General features: G+C 37.7%; 10 protein-coding genes across 11 annotated transcripts; 5 read left to right on the top strand and 5 right to left on the bottom strand.

The window, feature by feature from the left end:
- The first annotated feature begins 2,634 nt into the window (after positions 1-2,634).
- LOC117792070 (putative uncharacterized protein DDB_G0271606) lies at positions 2,635-3,862 on the top strand. The gene is made up of 2 exons (XM_034632029.1): positions 2,635-2,649; positions 2,747-3,862. The coding sequence occupies exons 1-2, from the start codon at positions 2,635-2,637 to the stop codon at positions 3,704-3,706; spliced, it is 975 nt and encodes a 324-aa protein (XP_034487920.1). The 3' UTR covers positions 3,707-3,862.
- Positions 3,863-4,581: 719 nt separating this feature from the next.
- On the bottom strand, positions 4,582-5,471 carry LOC117792819 (chymotrypsin-2). Its single transcript, XM_034633101.1, has one exon. It carries the CDS (start codon positions 5,469-5,471, stop codon positions 4,635-4,637), a length of 837 nt encoding a protein of 278 aa, XP_034488992.1. The 3' UTR covers positions 4,582-4,634.
- A 1,755-nt stretch (positions 5,472-7,226) lies between these two features.
- LOC117790024 (chymotrypsin-1) lies at positions 7,227-8,347 on the bottom strand. The gene is made up of 2 exons (XM_034629261.1): positions 7,443-8,347; positions 7,227-7,411 (listed from the first exon to the last, which is right to left on the bottom strand). Exon 1 carries the CDS (start codon positions 8,283-8,285, stop codon positions 7,467-7,469), a length of 819 nt encoding a protein of 272 aa, XP_034485152.1. The 5' UTR covers positions 8,286-8,347; the 3' UTR covers positions 7,227-7,411; positions 7,443-7,466.
- A 402-nt stretch (positions 8,348-8,749) lies between these two features.
- LOC117790025 (chymotrypsin-2) lies at positions 8,750-10,498 on the bottom strand. Its single transcript, XM_034629263.1, has 2 exons — positions 10,294-10,498; positions 8,750-9,501 (listed from the first exon to the last, which is right to left on the bottom strand). The coding sequence occupies exons 1-2, from the start codon at positions 10,479-10,481 to the stop codon at positions 8,877-8,879; spliced, it is 813 nt and encodes a 270-aa protein (XP_034485154.1). The 5' UTR covers positions 10,482-10,498; the 3' UTR covers positions 8,750-8,876.
- Positions 10,499-10,600: 102 nt separating this feature from the next.
- LOC117790020 (chymotrypsin-2) lies at positions 10,601-11,567 on the bottom strand. The gene has a single exon (XM_034629258.1). It carries the CDS (start codon positions 11,542-11,544, stop codon positions 10,672-10,674), a length of 873 nt encoding a protein of 290 aa, XP_034485149.1. The 5' UTR covers positions 11,545-11,567; the 3' UTR covers positions 10,601-10,671.
- An 842-nt stretch (positions 11,568-12,409) lies between these two features.
- LOC117790023 (chymotrypsin-1) lies at positions 12,410-13,372 on the top strand. The gene has a single exon (XM_034629260.1). It carries the CDS (start codon positions 12,448-12,450, stop codon positions 13,273-13,275), a length of 828 nt encoding a protein of 275 aa, XP_034485151.1. The 5' UTR covers positions 12,410-12,447; the 3' UTR covers positions 13,276-13,372.
- A 566-nt stretch (positions 13,373-13,938) lies between these two features.
- LOC117790022 (chymotrypsin-1) lies at positions 13,939-14,865 on the top strand. Its single transcript, XM_034629259.1, has one exon. The coding sequence runs from the start codon at positions 13,973-13,975 to the stop codon at positions 14,822-14,824; it is 852 nt and encodes a 283-aa protein (XP_034485150.1). The 5' UTR covers positions 13,939-13,972; the 3' UTR covers positions 14,825-14,865.
- Positions 14,866-15,439: 574 nt separating this feature from the next.
- LOC117790026 (chymotrypsin-2) lies at positions 15,440-16,314 on the bottom strand. The gene has a single exon (XM_034629264.1). It carries the CDS (start codon positions 16,290-16,292, stop codon positions 15,495-15,497), a length of 798 nt encoding a protein of 265 aa, XP_034485155.1. The 5' UTR covers positions 16,293-16,314; the 3' UTR covers positions 15,440-15,494.
- Positions 16,315-17,161: 847 nt separating this feature from the next.
- Positions 17,162-18,070, top strand: LOC117790027 (chymotrypsin-2). The gene has a single exon (XM_034629265.1). It carries the CDS (start codon positions 17,177-17,179, stop codon positions 17,969-17,971), a length of 795 nt encoding a protein of 264 aa, XP_034485156.1. The 5' UTR covers positions 17,162-17,176; the 3' UTR covers positions 17,972-18,070.
- A 772-nt stretch (positions 18,071-18,842) lies between these two features.
- On the top strand, positions 18,843-22,107 carry LOC117790017 (filamin-A-like). 2 transcript variants are annotated; one of them, XM_034629255.1, is made up of 9 exons: positions 18,843-19,320; positions 19,478-19,616; positions 19,690-20,025; positions 20,411-20,520; positions 20,586-20,800; positions 20,872-20,987; positions 21,057-21,411; positions 21,474-21,589; positions 21,652-22,107. In XM_034629255.1, exons 1-9 carry the CDS (start codon positions 19,029-19,031, stop codon positions 22,046-22,048), a joined length of 2,076 nt encoding a protein of 691 aa, XP_034485146.1. In that variant the 5' UTR covers positions 18,843-19,028; the 3' UTR covers positions 22,049-22,107. The 2 variants fall into 2 exon arrangements, with proteins under 2 accessions (XP_034485146.1, XP_034485145.1); XM_034629254.1 differs by having other exon boundaries at positions 18,845-19,320; positions 20,402-20,520.
- Positions 22,108-22,186: the final 79 nt, after the last annotated feature.

Here is a 22,186-nt window from a genome sequence, read left to right as displayed (position 1 = left end):
GTTTTAAATAGCATTTGCATAAGCATTTTGTGTAATTTGTCAATGAAAAGTATACTGTAATTAATCTGAAATTATTTGTAGGCCAATAATCAAAAGTGCATTAGTCATTCCAGCACCTAATCAAATGTCTTCCCTAGTCTTTTAACTGGTTATAATGTTATGCAGACTCTTATAATCCACATTTAAGCTACCAAAACAAACAAAGCCAATGTCAAAATCTGACAGTGTGAAGCGTTAGCTTTACAATAAATTAATAAATTACAAAAAAAAAGTGTTACAAAATACAAATTTATGCCTCTCCATAGCATTCACTTTTTAGCAAAGATATCATTTTAAATATACTACTGCCGTATTTCATATTAAATTTATCTTAAAAAAACCCATTAACATTTGCGAAATGTAGGCAAGTATCAGTTGAGCTGGGATATATTTTTATTATATATGTTATAATACTTGAAATACATTATTGAAAGCCCTCCCTTTAATTTACACATTTCTAGCGGAAGTTCATCACAGATATTTTGGATATTGTTTCACATATTTAATTTTACAAAATTAAAATAAAACGAAATGCCAAGTTTCGCTCCCTACTTTTTACTTTTTTGGTCACGCCATGGAATTGGCGTGAGAAAGTGAGAAACCTGTTTCTCGATTGCTCTTTCTTCGTCTTCGTCTCTGTCTTTGACTTTGATTGCCTGAAGAGACAGCCCCAAGAAATATGGGTTGATTTTATAATTTTGAAGGTTGTTGGGTTGATTTGTGTGCAAACTTCTGTTAATGAGATGCACTAAGTTCAAGTCCGCGTTGAACTGCATTTATTACTTGCATAAGTTGAGCGATTTAATGCTAGGGGAGCATTTGTTAAGAGTTTATCGTGGGATAGCACAAATTTATCTTTCATAATTAGATTACATATAAATTTGTTGTAGGCTCAACTTTTGTCGTAGTTTTAATGCTGCATTATAACAGCCTATCCAATTAAGTTGATAAATCCAATCTGGATTCATTCCAAATGCATCTTTTTAAATTGGTTATACTTGTTATGACAACTCATTTCCGTTGTCAAAGGTTTCCCTCAAAAAGCCAACGCGTAACCAGCGCAAAATATCAGCCTCAAAAAAAATAAAATAAATAAAATACAATAAACAATTCCATGAAAATTAGAGCTTTCAAATTGACTAAGTGATTTACCTTCACTTTTGTATATCGCAACTGACTAATGGCTGACTCTGATTATCTATATAAATGTATACATATAATATATGTATATATATGAGTATTTGTATCAATTTGGCGATGTATAGCACAATATTTACACCCTGCGTATACACAATATGCAGCTAGACCTTGACTTCCCTCCTCTTTACAGTGCCCATCACTAGTATACAAACAGTCCAAATTTCCATTTGCATTTTATAGTTCAAGTTTGTTTGCAATAAACCACAGACAATAGATCTGGACTGACAAAAGTGCATAGAAAACGATTGTAATCGATTGTAACCTCGTTCATATTATTCGATATGCAAATATGAGTAACTTCATTCAATTTGACTGCAAAATTTAGACAGCAAATCAAATGATGATCTTGCGAAGTTTTTGTTATATTACGACTTTGTTGACACTTGTATCTTGTGTGTTTTCTCTCTGTTTTACTCTGATTAAAAATGATAATCATAATTAAAAAATTGATAATTATTTGTTTCACGGCAAGTATTTGCTTTGTAGGCATACAAAATAATGCTAATTTCGGATCTATGCTTATCTTAAACTAATTATTTTTTGGTCACACTCAGTTGCTAAAATTGGCAACACAAGAGAAAATTAAATCAAAAAAATAAAATAAAAATAAGAAGTCGTAAGACAAATACACTTACCAATTAAAATAAATTAAAATAAAATATTAACATTTTTAGTAGATATTAGAATTAGAATAATTGTAATATTAAAATTTCTATAAAATGTATGAATTTAAAAAAAAATTAAAGTAAAGTAAGTAATTAAAGATTTTTGTAAGCTACAATAATCTAGATAAAGAAAAATTCAATTTAAAAAATTATTATGTATGAAACTATGGTGATCCTTGAAAAAATTACAGCTCAACTTAATTATGATTTTTCTTTTTAATTTAGAAAAACTCTTCATATTATAATTAGGTTTTAAAATATTTGCTATTTTGTTGTTTTTTTTTCTCTGCTCCCAGAAAGTGTATAAAATGACACGATTTGAATTGAAGTCAACTTGGTTAGTGTGTCAAAATTGCCAAGTTGTTTTATTGGCCTAAACAATAGACTGTCTTGAGGCGTAACAAAAGCCCAATTCCACTTGCCACCCCACAAACTGTTTCAGTATCTTCATCTTCGTCTTCATCTTCATCTTCAACTTTATCTGTATCTGCGACTTTGCCATGCAAATGAATTTGTTGCAACAATTTGTTGTTATTGTTAGGCGGCAGCTGCTGTTGCTGTTGTTTCATTATTAGTTTCCGATTATAAACAAGTTGCGACCACGCACTAAATTCGGTATAAAAGGCCAGGTCGTTGATTGACCTAACATCACAACCACTTGACACACAGCGGGCTTAAAGCAAGTTCAGCTAACTGAAGAAACAGAAGAAGTTCCAGCCTAGGCAACAGCATGAAAATATTTGTGGTGCGTTAACAAGGATTAATTTCAAATGGATACTATACAAACGGATTATCAGTGACAATAATTTATTTTTAATATTATTATCAAATCTGTATTTTAGACTCTACTTATGGGCGCTTTGGCGTTGGCCCATGCTGATATCAGTCTAACACAGCAGGGTTACAACTACCGCGTGCAACAGCAGCAGCAACAACCACAGCAACAACAACAACAACCGACTGTTGTGGCACATTTGCTTAATCAGCAGCTGCAGCAGCAACAACAACAGTTGCAGCAATCATCGCATCCGGTGTTGCCACCTCTGTCCGTGCCACTGCCTTACCTGCCACCTGTTGGCCAATACCAGTCACAATCACATCATGGCCAACAGCAACAACAACAACAGCAACCTCGCATTGTCACCGCCTCCTTCCCGATGCCCTCTGGATTCCCAGTCAATTTCCAGACAGCTCCACTGCAACAACAACAACGTCGTGCTCGTCCACGTGTCCGCATTCCAAAGAGACCCATTGTCACCAAGAACTTCTTCATTCACTCCGCGCCCGAGGAGTCGGAGGATGAGATCCAGGATGAGCTGCAGCAGTTGAATCAGCAGCCAAGAAATCACTACAATGTGCTCTTTGTGAAGACTCCGGCTCAAACGAATCGGGCGGCAGCTTTGAATCTGGCCAAGACCCTGAAGCAGGAGAAGACCGTGGTCTATGTGCTGGCCAAGAAGACAACCGCTTCTGACCTGCAGGACGCAATTGCCGAGGCGCCACAGCAGATCAACAAGCCCGAGGTGTTCTTCATCAAGTACCGCACGCCGGAGGAGGCGCTCAATGCCCAGCGACAGATTCAATCTCAGTACGATACTCTGGGAGGCACCTCCACCATCACCGATGAGGGCTTGGCTCCCATAACCTCTGTTGTGGGATCTCTTGATGCACCCGAGGAGGAGGAAGAGGAACAACAGCAGCAGCAGCAGAATATTGATGGTTCCTTTGATGTCCATGGTCATGGTCATAGCACTGGTAATGGCCCAGTTAGCAATCAATATCTGCCCGCCAATCAATACTAGAATACTCGTATCTTCATTGCTCACATCACATCAAATCTTTCTTAGTTAGAATGAACTCGCATATCCTTGTTGTCTAAGTTTATAAGTGAATTTATAGATTGTAATTACTGTCAATTTGAATCAAGTCTGTATTAAAGGTTCAACATTGTAATTGAAATAATCTGTGTTGTATTTATTATTGGAATGAGCATCATTCAGCATTGATTGCTTGAATCCTCAGCAGAACGGCGACTAAGTAGACTAACGGACTAACGCCGTTTTTTTTTTTAAATTTTTTTGAGGACTATGGTTAATGGACTTAAATTGGATTTCAGCTGATAAATTTTTATTGCAGAAATTTGAACTATTAATCTTTCTAACTATCGGTTTTGCTTCTATTTATTTTCCAACACAGAGAGCTATGAGTTTTAAAATACTAAGCACAAAAATAAAATAATAATAGGTGAGTGAAAAACTTCAAGATATACTATTTTTTTTATGAAAAATTATTGTTTTGAGCTTATTAACTTTTGAATATGATTTAAAATGACCATTGATACTAAATTATAATTTCATTATAAGTTATTTGGATTTATAATAGGAAAATATTATTTATTTTATCATATTTAAGTAAAAACAATTAATTTTTCTTTCATAACATAAATTATAATATTTTTGGTCTTTTTAAAATATGATTAAATTCAATTTGGAATATTCCCTGTTTACCATGTTAATAACGTTAAGAAATACAAATTTGATGAGAAATTTTAATTAAGAAAAAAATAAAAGAAACTCAGGTTTTTTTTACAGGATTAATGTTTGAAAACTTTCTATAGGAATTTAATAAAAAATGCAACAATTCAAAAATTTAAAGGGCTCAAAAATCAAAGTAGTTGTATTTTGTGAAAGTTTATTTAACTTTGATTTAGTTTAAAGTGACCTTTGAGATTCAGTTGCAATGGGAGTGGTTGTTGGCCTTATCCCTGGTCTCAGCCTCAGCCTCTTCTTCAGCTTCCGCCTCACTTAAGCTGAGGTGAGTGCGAATAAAGTCATGATAGTAGGCGATGCTGGCGCTGGCATCGGGTTTTCCTCTGGCACAGGGCATGCCCCAGTTGACCAGGGCCACCAGCTTGCCATTGTGCACCAATGGGCCGCCAGAGTCGCCGTGACAGGCTCCACGTCCCTTGTCGTTGTAGGTGCAGACGTGACCGATGTCCACATTGGTGCTGTTGCCATGCGCCTCTCGGCACTGCTCAAAGGGAACATATTCCACCTCCAGGCGTTGCAGTTTGGCGGGAACTTCTCCACCTAAGGATAAGGTGCCCCAGCCGGTGAGGAGCAACCAGTCGCCAGCGACCAAAGGCTCATGATCGAGTTCCACACGCTGTGTGGCATTGTCAAACACAATCGATTCATTCAGATGAAGCAGGGCAATATCATTGCGATACTTGCGAGGCTCATAATTGCAATGCTCGACAATTCTGTCCAGATAATAGTATTTGGACACGTTCTGCTGCAGATCCTGGGTGCCCGTGAGTACTCTAAACACCTCCGGTGACTTGCCATGGATGCAGTGTGCCGCCGTGAGAATCCAACGTTCATCAATGATGGCTCCTCCGCAGGAGTGCTGTCCATTCCTGCCCTGCAGCGAGATTTGATAAGGAGCCATGCCCTCGGGTGCATCCTCGCCGCCCACAATGCGTTGTGTGGTATATTGGGGTGGATACAGCACCTGGTCGAGCACCTCACCAGCCACAACAGAGATCGACAGTAGCAATAGCAACATTGTGAGTGACTGTAATCTACTTGCCACATTCTGTTGCCTTTTATTGGCTTGCAATTCTCAGTCATTTCGTATGCCAGACACGTTGTTACCAAACAAACTCACTCTGTAGGGGCTCCGTATTGCCAATCACAGCACTTCAGCAGAAGGTCTATATTGATAAGGAGCGTACTCAACAGAACTCAACTCAAGCTGTGCAATGAGGAATTAATAGACTTACACACAATCTACTAAAGATAACTTCACTTTGTTTTCTTTTTTTTGTCTAGCTTGTTTAAAAGTTCTTGGTCATAACAAGGGAAATGAAGGCAAGTTGATATTGAAATTATTAGCAAACATCCGGGTAATTTTATACATCAAGAAGAAAGTATGTAAATTTTGATGCAGAATCAAGTTAGAGGCCAAATATTGATAAAATTGACAATCCGCACGGAAATCGGTTAAGATTTGACAAAGTTATGAGAGATTGAAGTTTTGGAAAAAGTGTCAAAGGAAAACTAAACTAAACTTGGAAATTGAAAAAATTTACATGACGGAAAAAATTTCGATATTCAATTTTTAACGCAGAAATAAATTGGAGGTCAATTAATGATAAAATTGACATTCCGCAAGGAAATCGGTTAAGATTTGACAAAGTTATGACAGTTTGAAGTTTTGGAAGAAGGTCAAAGGAAAACTGAACTTAACTTGGCAATAGAAAAAACGGAAATATTTATTTTGCTGCAGAATAAAACTACAGGCCAAGTAATGATAAAAGTGACATTTGGTAAGAATATTAGATGAGATTTGATAAAGTTATGACAACTTGAAGTTTTTATTCACACTGCTTGCTGTGATTCAAGCTTCCAAAACAGAGAGAGTTAAAGTGCAAACCAATTTGGAATTTTAATAAAATATCGTTTATCTGTTTATTTGCTAATTAATTTATTTATAAATAAAAGTAATTATTCACCTTATTTTTTGTTTGCCAAATCGGCATTTCATTTTGATATAAATAGATAATCCATTCCTTATTTCTTGCCATAATAAGTTTAGACGCAGGCTTATCAGCCGACTTGGCTAATTATAAACAGAGACTCATGCGATTGGACACTAACTTTTATGACTCACCTGACTAGTTGACTATCACTTTTTTTTTTTTGGTAAGAAGAAGCCGCTTTTGTACTCATTAAATAACAAGCGAATAAAGTGATAAATATATTATGGATACATTGCCTGCAATTGGACGTTATAAATATTTTGAATATGGAATTTCTGATAAAAACTATATGGACTAGATTTTTTTCTTTCTTTTTTATTGTATTAGACTGCTATTGTTTCTTGAAATTTATTGGATCCTTTGATGTATGTGATTCAATGTTCTTTACATTGTGGTTTATTGTATCCTGCAGTATAAAAACTTGTGAGTGCCTTTTTTTTTGTTTTTATACCTTTAAAGGAGCTCCTTAAAAAATTACAGGAACGCTGCCTCAAATTGGAGGCCATTATTAATGCTCATAAATATTTTATATTTGCAATATATTGTGCTATAAGTATATTTGTTCTTCTGATAAAAATATATGGACTGAACTCCGTATACCATGTTTTAAGATATAATTTTAGTTCGTTGGGTATTTCTTTGGTTTTCTATATCTACGTTTGTAGATTCTGTTTTTTTGGTGTTATAATGTGTGTAATTTCTTCTTTTTTGGTTTTGTTTCTGGATATATAGAACTGAATTATTAAAAAAACACAGCCTTTAATTGTAGGCCACAATTGATGCTCGTAAATATTTTATATTTGCTTGATATACTATTTGTTTTTCTGATAAAATTATATGGACTATAAACTATTTTATAATTATATGATAAATATGGGTTTTGTTCGTTATGGCTTTTGTTCTTTGATCATTGTGCTTTTGTTTCAAGATCTGTTTCTTTGGTGTCATTATTCTTGTGATAGATCTATGGTGTCCTCAGTTTTGTGATCCTTTCATCCTTTATAAAAGATCTTTGGACTTTAGCAAGCTTTTCCCTGAGCTGTCATCATTTTGGTGATCCAGGGCTGATAATATTGAACTGAGGCGAATACATCCGGATATCCGAGGGCACAGGCTTCTCCCCAGTTGACGACGCCGACGAGCGTCTGATTGCCATCGACAAGCGGACCGCCGGAGTCGCCGTGGCAGGATCCCTCGCCCTCCTTGGTGAGGGTGCAGAGGTGTCCCTCTCCCAGCCAGCTGGCATTACGCACCTTCTTCTCACACGTCTTGTGCTCCAGGAAGGCAAGGTCGATCTTCTGCAGTTGGGTGACATAGCGACCCCAGGCCTTGGTGCTGCCCCAGCCGGTTAGGGTGACCTTGTCACCTCCCTTCAAATAGTCCTTTGTGGCCATCTTAATGGGCTGTGTGCGCTCATTGTAGACAATGGGCGTGGCTACATGGATTAGCGCTATGTCATTGTGATAGGCTGGCTTATCGTGATCGCAATGTTTCTTGGCCGCATCCACAAGATACTCCGCTCCAGGTTTCGTGTAGTCATTGCTGCCGGTGACAATTTTGAGGTACTGTATGGGCCATTCCAGACAATGGGCGGCTGTGAGAATCCACTCATTATCGATAATGCTGCCACCGCACACGTGTTCGCCAAAGGTGTTCATAATGGACACCTGATAAGGTGCAAAGGCCTGTGGCGCCTCCGAACCGCCCACAACTCGCGACTCGGGACGCACTACGTCTTTATCCAGTTGATGACTTGCTGTCCTCTGGCCAAGTCCAAGTTCGCGTGCTCCACAAAGTGAAACGACCAACAAAGTGGTTAATAAAATAAGAAAGTTCATATTTAAGGATTTTTTTTTTAAAGTGATCGCGTTGGTTCGACTTTCGATTTCGAATTGTCAATATTTGCAAGCGGGTTTTGCTTTTATAGTCGCGGTGGGAACTGGGCTTATCTTGAGGTTTGCTTTCTGTGAATTTGGTTCCCGCTAAGATAGCGAATTCAACGCAATTCTGGGGAAGTTCCGATAGTGACATTACCATAGCCAACACACTTACCACGAGATGATAAGAAATTGAGGAATAAGTACCGATTGCTAGTCAGCCGTTGATGGAATGACAACACTTTAGTTTTAGCTATAACAACATATTACTCATACGACATGTGAGCATGGACTATGAACTGTTAACAATCTGTAGACAATCGTTACGCAGCGGAACTTTCTCAACATTAGATAATAAAGGCAATTAAAAATTAATAATTGTTATATTTCATAGAGTCATTTTAAAATTAGATAAGAGTCAAATTGGTTATTAAGAGTATGCTTAAATTTTTTTTTTTGTAAATCATTCAGTGAAAGCAAAGTTCACATTTTGTCTGCAGACAATCTCCAGACGTTTACACTTCAAAAGATTGCAGACAATGTTTATTATGGTTAATATATGCCACAGCCTTTGATTGTCGACTGAATCCAATCGTAATAGAAACTGACGCGAGCAAACACATCTGGGAACTCTCGACCGCAGGGCACTCCCCAATTGCCAATGCCCACCAGACGACCTCGACTGTCAACCAATGGACCACCCTGATCTCCATAACAGGCGCCAGCTCCAGCTTTTCCAACAGCACAAACATGACCAATATCCAGATCCTTGGTATAACCAAAAGTGGAATTACACTTGGCAAGCGGCACATATGTCAATTCCAGTTTTTTCAAATCGAATTCGTAATCGCCGCCTTCCTCTGAGCTGCCCCAACCCGTCATCACAAGTTTGTCTCCCTCCACCAGATCATCCAGAGCAGCAATCGTTATGTTCTGAGTAACCTCATCGTAGGCAACCTTCGATTTCATTTTGATCAGTGCAATGTCATTGTGATATAGCGGCTGATCGAATTTGCAATGAATTATGATCTCCTCCGTATAGTATTCCCATGCCGGACCAGCCCAATCGTTGGTACTCATCACCGTCTTGACATTACTTTTATGCATTCCTGTTACGCAACTTGCCGCGGTCAGAATGTACTGATCGTGTACGATGACACCTCCACACATGTGATTGCTGTCAGGGATACAAAAATATTATTGATTTAGAAATCAATCCTAAGATTTTTAAAATTAAATATTTTAAATCTCAAGTTTGACTTTTAATGAACTTCTTATATCATAGTTAATAAACAAAACACTTTAAACTTGATTCTGAGACCTTTTATATTTCTGTAAAAAATCATGTCAAGTTAAAGAAAAATTTTGACTTGAAAACTTGCTAGCTCAAAGGTTTGACCAATTTCAAACATCCATAACTTTGTCAAAACTATACCGATTTTCAATCGGAATATCATTATGCTCATAATTTAGTCCTCAAATTAATTCTGCATTTAAATTTCGTTCATTTAGAAATTTTTTTAATTTTTCGACTTCGCCAGAAAGAATACGATTTTAATGCTAAGGGTCCCCCCTTTGAAATTTTAAACTTTAAATGTGAAGTTTACACTATTAATCAACTCCTTATATCTTAATTAGTATAAAACAACACTCTAAGCTTTGATTTTTCTGTAATATATCATGTAAAATTGGTAAAGAATTTGGACTTGTAAAGTGGCTAGATCCAAAGTCGGACTCACTTGAAACTTTCATAACTTTGTCAAAACCGAACCGATTTTAAAGTGGAATGCCATTTTGATCATGGATTGGCCTCAAAATTTATTCTGCATTCAAATTTTATTATATTTGTACAAAATAAATTTTTTATCTCTATATCTGTGTTTCGATTTTAATACCAAAGGGTCCCCCCTCTGGAATCTTGTCAATTTAGCATATTTTGGTATATATAAATTGTTAAACTTTAATTTACCCAAAGCCATTCTGTATAGACACCTGATATGGAGCAGCTCCCAGATCCGCAACTTCACCCCCGACGATACGAGAGTTAAACTTTAGTTTGGATGCCGGCACTGATTTATAATCACGACGATTGACGGATTGAGAGGAGGACACGAGAAGTAGGAAAGTAAAAAGAATTACTCCGATTTGGTAAGACATGTTGAAAGCTCTGCCAATAGTGGACTGATTTGAAGTTATAACAATGTCAAACAGCTAAGTTCCTTAGATATTAATGACCAGTCATATAAACATACGATATCAATCAGAATAAAACAATGTATGGATCATAAAAATCATTTAATCACAAGCTGATAATGACATAACTACAAGTGCAATTAAATATATATATCTAGACTTTTCCACAGCCATTGATGATGGTGCGTATCCAATCGTGGTAGAAGGGCACACGAGCATAGACATCCGGATAACCCCTGCCACACGGCACACCCCAATTGCCAATGCCCACGAGCTGACCTTGGGAATTAATCAGAGGTCCACCAGTGTCACCATAACAAATTCCCTTTCCTTTCTCCATTTGCACACAGACATGACCCAGATCCACATCTTCAGTTTCGCCGAGTGCAGTGCGGCATTTATCCACAGACAGATAGTTTCCCTGGGATTGTTGCAAGTATTGGGATCTGCTGCCCTCAGCTGTGGTAGTGCCCCAGCCGGCAAAGGACAACTTATCCCCCTCCTGCAGCTCATCGACCTCGGAGAGGGAAATCTTTGCCGTCTCCTTGTTGTATTTGATGGATTCGGTCAAGCGCAACATTGCAATATCATTGTGATAAAGTGGTTTATCAAAATTGCAATGCACATGAATCTGATCCACAAAATAATGCAATGCACTGTTATTCCAACTGGACAAAGTTCCGACTAGAACCATTAAATTGCGTGCTCTCAAACCAGAGACACAACTGGCAGCTGTCAGTATCCAAACATCATCGATAATCACACCACCGCAAAAATCAAAGCCAAATTGATTCTGCACAGAGACAATCCAAGGCCATTCTCCCAGAGCCGCCAGATCTCCTCCAGTTATGCGTCCCTCTCTCTCAGCGGAAATTCTAGCTGAAGATCTCAGGGAAATCGCAGCTTGAGCCGGAAATGGTTCTCCATGTAAACGCAATGCATCCAAAGATTGGAGATGGATGAAGAGCAGACAAAGACAGAGACTGATGAGGCCTTTGGACAGCGTTGTTTTTGGCAATGTTCTCATTGTTTTTACTGGTCAATTGAAACTAAATTCCATTCGGAATTGCACATGGAATTATACATCGGACGAGGCTTATCAACTATAACATTTATTGGGACGATAATACGAAATGTTGACATTCATTGCGGGCATGAGAATCGTATATGGATGAAAGCCAGCCAAAAAACCCTCCATATATAGCCGACTGAGATTTCCAGTCTCGACACGGCACTATGGGCACCTTAGTCATAATATTCGGAAAGAAAATTTTTTTTTTAAATTTAATTTAATATATTATGAATATCGAAAAAAGTCAGTATGATTTAAATGATGATGATGAAATTCGATAATTAATTTGTAAAATTATAGTAGCTTGGAAATGAAACAAATTGCATATGGTATGACAAAAATTTAAAAATTAATAAAAATATATTGTTTTAAAAGGAGTCGATGGCCAAGTTTCTAGTAACTAATCGTAGTTATTATATTATAAGAAACTTATGTATAAGAATTTGTAGAAAAAAAAAACGTTGCTCTATCAGAACATGTCTAATATTATTTTAAGAAAAAGAAACATCTTCTCAACAAAAAAATTTTTTTTTTAAGCTTTAAAAAAAATTTAAAAAAAATTGATAAATTGCCCATAGTGCATACTGCATGACTGTTAACATTTTTTTGTCATTTATGAACCCTCCAATTGAACTACATTTGCCGTGCGGGCTTTATCCTTTGGCGCCGTAAAGATACACATATTCATAAAGATATATTTGGTCAGTGAGTTGGCCAAAACAATGTGCGATAGCCAAAGCTGCGATAATTATGGTAGTTCGATGATGGTCATATAAAAGCTTCAACTTGGGTCATTCCCCATATTTCATTGCTGGTCATTAATTGCAGCTCTATTCGTTCTCGTAAACTGGACAAAACATGTCTGCAATGTTCTGTTTAAGCCAAAAGTATTGGCCTGTTTTTGGCCTGCTTCTATTGGTATTGGGTAGTTCCATTGACGTCACGGAGGCCAAGCGGATACATCATAAATTTGCAGCATTTGGCAATCGCATTGTTGGCGGCCAGGAGGCGGAGGAGGGCGTGGCACCATATCAGGTATCGATACAAACTCTGTGGAGAACACATATCTGTGGTGGAGTCATCCTCAATTCTCGCTGGATACTCACAGCTGGACATTGTGCGAATGGTTTTGGAGTCCAAGATCTGCAGATTATTGTGGGCACCAATGAGAGACTCAAACCTGGTCAAATACTCTATCCGGATGAGGCTATAGTTCATTCAATGTACGACATACCAGCCGAATATGCAAATGACATTGGTTTATTCCATCTTAATGATTCAATTGTGTTCAATGAACGCACTCAAGCTGTTCAACTGAGCACAGTGCATCCGCCAGTCGGTGCGACTGTCATCTTGACCGGTTGGGGTGCTCGTGGACTTAACTGGCCTCCAGAGGAGCGGTTGCAAACGATCAACTTGACCGTCATCGATCATGGGGATTGCAAGAGAGCTTGGGATGACAACGATGGCGTCGACATTGGACACTTCTGCACCTTCACCCGGGCAGGGGAAGGTGCCTGCAATGGCGACTCCGGAGGTCCCCTTATGTGGGAGAATAAGTTGGTGGGTCTGGTCAACTGGGGTGCACCCTGCGCTCTGGGCAAACCCGATATGCAGGCCAATACCATTTACTACCTGGACTGGATACGTCGCAATATTGCAGAGTGCAAACATCGTGTAAATTGATTTCTCAACCCGACAAAGTTTACAGTTTATTACAAGCCAATGAAATGTCAAATTTTTAATTTAGAATTTTCTGGTAATAAAATTATAAAAAATTTAATACAATGTGCAATTATTGCGTAATTGGCTTAAAGTTTGATATTATTTGGAGTGAACTGTACCAATTTTCATAAAGATGATGAAAGATTAATTGGCAGCACTTTTAATTTGGAAAAAGTCAGAAAAGTTGAATAGTCCTGCAGCTTAGCAATTTTTCAAACCATCAACCACCAAAGCTGCACTAAAACATGCAGCCTAAAAGAATGCTATAAATTTTATGCAAATGCTTTGTGGATAATCTCTGAATGTGTCTCTGCTAAATCTCTTCTTTAAATTACGCGACTTTTGATCTGCATTTAATAGACATTTTTACAGGGTAATTGCAAAACATTATGCTCTGCTTTAAATTAATATATTGCGTCTATAGATTGCTTAATTGTTGAGTCAGTCAAAGTCCCTGTTCGATATTAATTACCCCATAACAAAATCCTAATCACAACAGTTTATGGACTAGATACGATAGCTGGACAACATCAATTCCGATTTACGATAAATAAGTATGGCTAATATATGTATGTCATTCTATGATTTCGGCAAGTATAAAAGCAAAATCACGACGTGTTGAAATGTTTAATACTAGTTAACAGATTGATTCGTGAGCATGTGGAAATTAGCTTTACTTTTGCTGCTCCTCAATTGGAGCTGTTCATCGAGTGGTAAACGAATGCCAGAACTTAGTGCCGAAAAGTTGCAGCAGATTTTGGCCAAGAGAGGCAAAGGATTTGACAATCGCGTGGTGCAAGGCAGCGATGCAAAATTGGGATTGGCTCCCTATCAAATCTCAATGCAGGGCATGTACGGGGATCATATGTGCGGAGGGGCGATCATCGATGAGCGTTGGATTCTGACAGCTGCCCACTGTGTCTTTGGCTATAATCCGAGCTATCTGAGAGTGGCAACGGGCACTGTGCAGTGGGACAAACCCGATGCCAAGTACTTCGTGGAGGAGCATTGGGTGCACTGCAATTACAATTATCCGCAACTTCACAATGATATTGCCCTGATGCGTCTCAATGATTCGATCAAGTGGAATGAATATACGAAGCCTATAGCATTACCTGATCAACCGCTGGCCAATGGGTCGCAGGTATTGCTAACGGGCTGGGGATCCACATACTTTGGCAGTGATACACCCGATGTGCTCCAGCAGGCGACCTTGACCTATGTGGATTACGACAGCTGCCAAGAGGAAATGGGTGGAGATGCATTCAATGGTCCTGGACACATTTGCACCCTCACGGATCAGGGACAGGGCGCCTGTCATGGCGACTCTGGCGGTCCACTGGCTGCCGATGGCAAATTGTATGGCCTGGTCAACTGGGGACATCCCTGTGCCATCGGATATCCAGATAGTTATGCCAACGTGTGCTACTATCTCGATTGGATCAGACGCACCATGTCTACGTCAAGCTGCAAGACTTGTCACTGCTATGCCAGCAATTATGGCACTTAGTGCACTTCAAATAAAAACCATTTCTATAAAATTAAACTTAATCATAGAGGGTTTTGGAATTAGCACACCTCTTAAATTGTATAACTATCCTTGATCAGCACAAAAGTTGAGCTAATAATTGCACACAAAATAATTCCAGATATATCGAAGTACACAATAATATAGTTTTACAATATCTGTTATTAACATGCTGATCACACTTAATTAAAATCTGATCATAAAACGATCAGTTTAAAAATAAGGTTTAATGTAAATATCTTTGCTGCTACTTAGATATCTCAAGAATAACCATTAGATGTGTATTTAATAATATTTTATACATCCTGACCAAGTTTTTTCAATGTCAGACGCTAGTTTTAAGAATAAGGTTTAGTATGAAAACTTAGCTTTTTTCCACGATACTTCAGCAAAAATCAGTATCTTCGTATTTAATAATATTTTCTGCAATCTGAATGAGTTTAGCTTTAATTCCACTACTGTATCTTGTAGCTATCATAAAAACGAAGGGCTCAAAATCGACTTATAATATGAAAAACATGTTTTTCTTGAGATATTGAGATAATTTTAATTTTAGGAAAGTCTTCTGTGGTTTGCAAGGATATCAAATCTTCGACATGGTAAGAATAACATTTCTTTATTGTTATTATTAAAATTTTATAAGTAGTTAGAGTCATGTGCTGCACTTGGAATTGCCGCTCATGACACTTCTAATCCAGTCGAGGTAATAATACACATTGGCCTGCACATCTGGGAATCCTTTGGCACACGGCCTGCCCCAATTGACCAGGCCAACAAGGCGGCCATTGCTCGCCAGGGGACCCCCCGAATCGCCATGACAGGCGCCCTCGCCCTCCTTGGAGAAGGTGCAAATATGTCCGATGCCCAGACTGCTGGTCTGATTGAATATATCGATGCAATCGTTCAGTTTAACAAAGTCCAAGTCGAGCTTCTGCAGATTATCGTTGGCATCTCCATTGGGCAATTCAGCTCCCCAGCCGGTGAGCACAATTTTATCCCCCTCCCGCAACGGAGCTACAGGCAGGGGAATCGGTTGTGTCAGCTCATTAAAAGTAATTTTCTCAGTGAGTTTTAAGAGTGCAATATCATTGTGCATATAAGGTTTATCGTACAGACAATGGATATGCTTCTCCAAGGTATAATAGACGCCATCCGGTTCCATATAGCGATTGGTGCCTGTGACCACGACAATAAACTCGGGCGGAAATTGGATGACACAATGTCCGGCCGTAATAATCCATTGTTCATTTAGGATGGCTCCTCCACAATTGTGATATCCCAATACGGGTTGAAGGGAGACTTGATATTTGGCAAAACCAATCTCCGCATTTTGACCGCCTGCAATGCGACCTTCAAGCCGACCTTCAGCCTCTTCTATATTCAAGTAACGTTTGGCCAACGATCTTGGCTGAAGCAGGAGAAGAAGCAAACAAAAGCAAAGCAACTTCATCTTGCACCTTCGACTGACAAGCACAAACTAAACTCAAATGTACTTGGAGTTTTATCATGTAGTCGTTTATTAATTTTATCAACTAGACTTTATAATCGCCTTGACCAGTTTATTATTGCAATGCTGACATGGCCAAGTCTAGCGATAGCCAATTTCTATTGGCATTACCTTAAGTTACCTATTGCTTTCCAATATGTTTATTATGCACGATACCTCTTTCTGAACCCAGAGATCATGTGTCTCTAGAATGAGAATAAAAGCCGAATCCATTTCTTAAGCAATAGTTGCGAACAAATAAATACATTTTTCAATTTTGTATTTATATATTGTACTATCATAAATTTAATTACAAATATTTTCAGATTGACACATTATATGAGGATGGAATTTTTAGAAAAGTAATGCATTTCATAATTAATAAAACTTTGGAGGTATTAGAAATAAATAATTTATGGAGAACAATTGAGCAAATTAAATATTGTTTTTTTTTTTGTATATATTTAAACCAAGATTCGACCCAAAAAATTATAAAGCTATAATCTTCACATTTTAACATGACATCTACCCTATCTGTGAGCTGATCTGAAATTTTCATTACGATCAAAAAAAAAAAACGGATTGAAATTATTAAAGAAACAATTTTACAGACAGTAAGTTTGTGGATATATTTTTGTAGTCATGGAAAAATTACTCTTGTGACATTTTAAAACTATACACAGAGTATCTCAAAGTGGAGCGCACTCAACTAGTTTGGATCGTTATCGAACAATAATTAGATTGAGATATAAAACCTGTTTATGATAAAGCTAATATCCTTATCAAGCGGAAAGCACTTCTCTAGTAAGTATAACTATAATCTGCCAGTCGGCACTTGGATATCAAATATGATACAACGAACAGAGTTTCTGTGGATATTCCTGGATCTTCTCCTGCTGTTGGTGAATCCAGTCGAGCTCATTGTGGGCGGTCAGAATGCAGCTGAGGGCGAGGCGCCTTATCAAATCTCATTGCAGACGCTGGCGGGGAATCATCTGTGTGGTGGGGTCATCATCTCGTCACGTTGGATTCTGACGGCCGGACACTGTGTCATCGGATTTCCAGCGGATCGACTGCAGGTGGCAATGGGCTCCATAAGATACACACAACCTGGAGCTGTTCATTATCCATCAGCTATTTATATGCACTGCAACTACGATCGTCCCAAGTATCACAATGATATTGCACTGCTCCATCTGAACGAGAGCATTGTCTATGATGCACTTACTCAACCCGTCACGGTGGCAACTGAATCCTGTCCCGTGGGCACATCCTCGATTGTCTTTACCGGCTGGGGCACACAATCAGCCGCAGGAACAATGCCCACGTTAATGCAACGCGTCCATCAGACTCACATTTCACGACAGGATTGCGAATCCCGCTTCTCTGACTATGAGGATGTCCAGCTGGGGCCGTGTCACCTGTGCGCTCTCCGACAGGTGAATATTGGTGCCTGTCATGGCGACACAGGTGGACCTCTGGTCCACAATGGAACATTGATTGGCATACTCAACTTTTTGATACCCTGTGCCAAGGGTGTTCCCGATGTGTTTATGGATGTGCGCTACTACACCGACTGGATGAGGCAGGTCATGAGTGGCAACAGTAGATGTGGACAGGTGCAACAGCAGATTATTTATTAGTGATTTCATTGTGACTATCATTAGCTTCACTTTTTTTTTCCATGTTAAGATGTTCAATAATACGATTATTTATAATTAAAGTTTTCATTAATTATGATTTGCATTATTTATTATTGATTTCATTCTAATTATCATTGCTTATTATTTAACTTAATTATACGTATTTTTTTGATGTAACTTTTTTTATAATGAAAACAAAACTATTTATCATGCGATATTTCATATAACTTTGTCTCAGAATATCGACAATCCCGTTTCACACCTGACTGTCAAATAAAATTCATGTTAAATTCTGAAAAGCTAAAATGAATCGATACTCCATAAATCGCTGCTACAATTATTATTTATTTTTGCGAATTTTAATGCGTATTCTTTGTGGAAATTTCATGTGTTGAGATATGATATCTTATCAGCTATTTTGATTATTCGGTCAACCAAAAACGAAAGTCTCAACACATTTTAAAATAACTGACTAACCGAGTTTACAAGCAACTCAAATTTATGTGTATTGTTTTGTTGTTTTATTTTGTTTTACCACTTTATTCGAAAGATAAGGAAACTTTAGACGAATGTGACAGACTAATTGATATCCAGTAACAATCAGTAAATTATATAGAAGTAGAACATATTTCAACCTGACATATTAATACAAATACTTATAATTCGTAGACTGTCTTAATTCATTTACAGATGATTTCTGATTAACAGCCCAGCTGAATGGTTTATAAGGGCCTTCTTCCAGCTGTAATTAATATTTTGCACAACTTTGTAACACATTCTTATGTTTACAGGGTATATGAGAATTGCGAATGTTTGTTCCTAAGAAATGAGAGATAAGGCTACAAATATTACTGAGTCAAACTCAGTCCGGATAGTCATGACATTATCACACATAAGTAGTCCAGAACCTAAACTCAAGCAGTCACAACGCTTGCAAACATCAAACGGAAGAGAACAACGATAAACCAAAGTGAAATATTTTCAAAGAAAAATTTAGAATTAACCATAACCAAAATAAAGCAGTGATTAAATCAGTGACGAAAGCTTTGATATTAAAATGGATGCAGAAAGAGCTCGTATTGCTGGGGATGCACCTTGGAAGAAAATTCAACAAAATACCTTCACACGTTGGGCCAATGAACATCTCAAGACGGCCAATAGTTCAATAGAAAATCTGGGGACGGACTTCTCGGATGGTCTAAGATTGATTGCCCTTGTAGAGGTGTTGTCCCAGAAACATATCCCAAAACACAATAAAAATCCAACTTTCCGCACCCAAAAATTGGAGAATGTATCGATTGCATTGAAATTTCTCCAGGGCGAGGAGGGCATTAAAATTGTTAATATTGGTGAGCTGTCAATAATTTTAGTTATGAGTCAATCTCTATTTATTGTTATCAATTGTTAAGTGTCCACACATTAAAAGGTAGTGATAGTGAGAGACTATTAAAATAAGTCTGCATTGCATAATAAAATTAAACTAAATTTGCGATCTATATGTAACAGATTCTTCGGATATTGTTGATGGCAAACTGAAACTGATAATGGGATTAGTCTGGACACTTATTATTCACTATTCGATTTCGATGCCAAAGTGGGATGGTGAGGATGATCAGATTATATCGGGAGCAACACCTAAGCAGCGGTAAGAAAATTAGTTTTCTTTATTTTCTGATCATAAATATTATTAATTCCATTTTATTTTATTTTTATGACAGCCTCTTGAACTGGATACAATCCAAGTTACCCGATATGCCCATTAAGAATTTCACCCATGACTGGACAACAGGTAAGCCAGTGGGAGCTTTGGTGGATGCCTGTGCTCCTGGCTTGTGTCCCGACTGGGAGCTGTGGGATCCCAACGATGCTGTGGCGAATGCCACTGAAGCCATGACTCTGGCCGATGATTGGCTTGATGTGCGTCAGTTGATCAAACCAGAGGAACTGGTTGATCCCAATGTGGATGAGCAGTCCGTGATGACATACTTGTCCCAATATCCCAATGCCAAGTTGAAGGAAGGTGCTCCACTGCGACCCAAATCAGATCCCAACAGGTGAGTTGCTTATTTAAAAAGTTTTAATTTTAAGCATAATCAAAAGTCAATTGCAAGTGGCTTTTCGTAGTGTCGCTTATAAGTAGGCAATGATATATAAGGAGTAGCATACTTTTGGCTGCTCTCTATAAATTATGAAAAAATATTGCCTACTTATACGAATATACCTAAAACTATTTATTTATAAGCCAGTTGAAGTGGTACTGATCCCAATATTGGTTGATGTTATTTTGTTAGATTGTCTTCAAAAGGTTTTCTCTTTAAATTTTCTAGAGATTTGTGAAATAAATGTATATTTTAATGAACAAGAAAAAAATTATCAAATTTAAACTACCTTTTTGTGGTGTAAAAAGACTTTAAACTGTTTTTTTTTTAGTATTTCTAGTCCTCCTTCGGTGGATGGAGTGCGTGCATATGGACCTGGCATTGAGCCTGATGGTGTTGTGATGGGCACAAACGTCAAGTTCACAGTGGAAACTCTCGCTGTGGGTCAAGGTAAGTCTCATTATTAAAAAGTGTTATTTAAGTATTAATTTGCAATTTAAAATCATTCCTTTTAGGTGTTGTCGATGTAGATATTGAGGATGTGAACGGAGATATTGAGCAGGCGTATGTGGAGTTCAACAATGATATGAATCTCACGTATACGATCTCTTATATGCCCAAGCTAGAGGGTCTGCACAAGGTCATTGTCAGGTATTCGGGTATTGAAATACCCAATTCTCCATTTTATGTGCCAGTCGAGCGCCCTGCTGAGGATTGTCTTAAGTTAAAGGTAATTGATTGGGCAAATTCTAGTTTAAAAAAATATTTTGTCAATATATATATTTTTACTGTTCACTCTAGAATTGTTATGATGATTATTTAGACCTACCTATCGTTAAAAACACCGCTCAAATAGATCACTTATTCGAAGGCATGAGTTTTACGTTCATCGGGCAAGTTGGCCTAAAGTGTGATGTGTAAGTTAACCATTAACATTTAGCTATAGATCAGAAAATTACTTTAAGTAAAAAATCTTTAATACACAGCTTTTCTATCAACTTTGTTTATCCGAATGAGGCAGAGGATATCGCTCTTCATATAAATCCGCGACTTTCTCGTGAATTTATTGTGCGTAATACTAGATTGAATAAAGTTTGGGGTCCCGAAGAAGTCACAACACCAACTTCATTTACACTCTCTCGCGGCAGTAGATTTAAAATTCAAGTGGTCGTCAACAGCGACTGCTACTTGATATTGATAAACAATCAACCATTTGCTCAGTACAAACATCGTCTGCCCTTTGAAGATGTTAGAATTTTACGGGTCGATGGAGACGTGGAACTTTATCAGATTTATCGCACCATTGTCAATGGGTATCCCAGCCGTTTTCCGCATTTCGGGGTAAGAAATCATCAAATCAACCTTATTATTTATTTCAATTAAATTCTTATTTATAATTTTAGCCTTCTGTTGGTGACTTATATGAACTACCTCTTGTCAAAAGTTGTGTAGCAATTGACGAACTTTTTGAAGGCTATAGTTTCATCTTTTGTGGCAGAATTGCCAGTAATTGTAATGAGTACGTAAAATTAGATGATTTAACCTTCTTTTACTTACTAAAAAAGTTTTATTTTCTTACAGATTCTCTATTAATTTTGTGTATGACAATGAGAAACGTGATATCGCTCTGCATGTCGTGACACGACTTGAACAAAAATCTATAGTACGTAACACGAAACTAAATGATGTCTGGGTTCGTGAAGAGGCTTTCACAGAGCTTCCATTCCTACTCAGACGAGGAGGCACTTTTACTATTCAAGTGCTTGTAACGGCCGCCTGTTATCTGATATCGATAAATGGCCATCACTTGGCCCAGTTCACCCATCGATTGTCCTACGGAGCGGTTCGTTTCCTCGAAGTCTTGGGTGAGGTGGAAAATGTACAAATCTATCGGACAATGGTTTACGGTTATCCAGTGCCCATTATGCCTACAGGCAGACAACGCTGTATCGAGGAAGAAACCGAAGAAGATATATGATATCATAAACAGAACTAGATTTGATTTTATTAATTGTTTCTAATAAAGAATGAAATTGATAGATAAAAAAAACTTTTCCTCTGATTTTAATTAAATAATTCTCATACTTATGATAAAAAAGGCAAATCTATCGACTTG

The sequence above is a fragment of the Drosophila innubila genome, assembly GCF_004354385.1.
Source record: "Drosophila innubila isolate TH190305 chromosome 3R unlocalized genomic scaffold, UK_Dinn_1.0 2_E_3R, whole genome shotgun sequence".
Lineage (NCBI taxonomy): Eukaryota > Metazoa > Arthropoda > Insecta > Diptera > Drosophilidae > Drosophila > Drosophila innubila.
The sequence above is the reverse complement of the archived record's forward strand: the minus strand, read 5'-3'. Positions and strand labels throughout refer to the sequence as shown.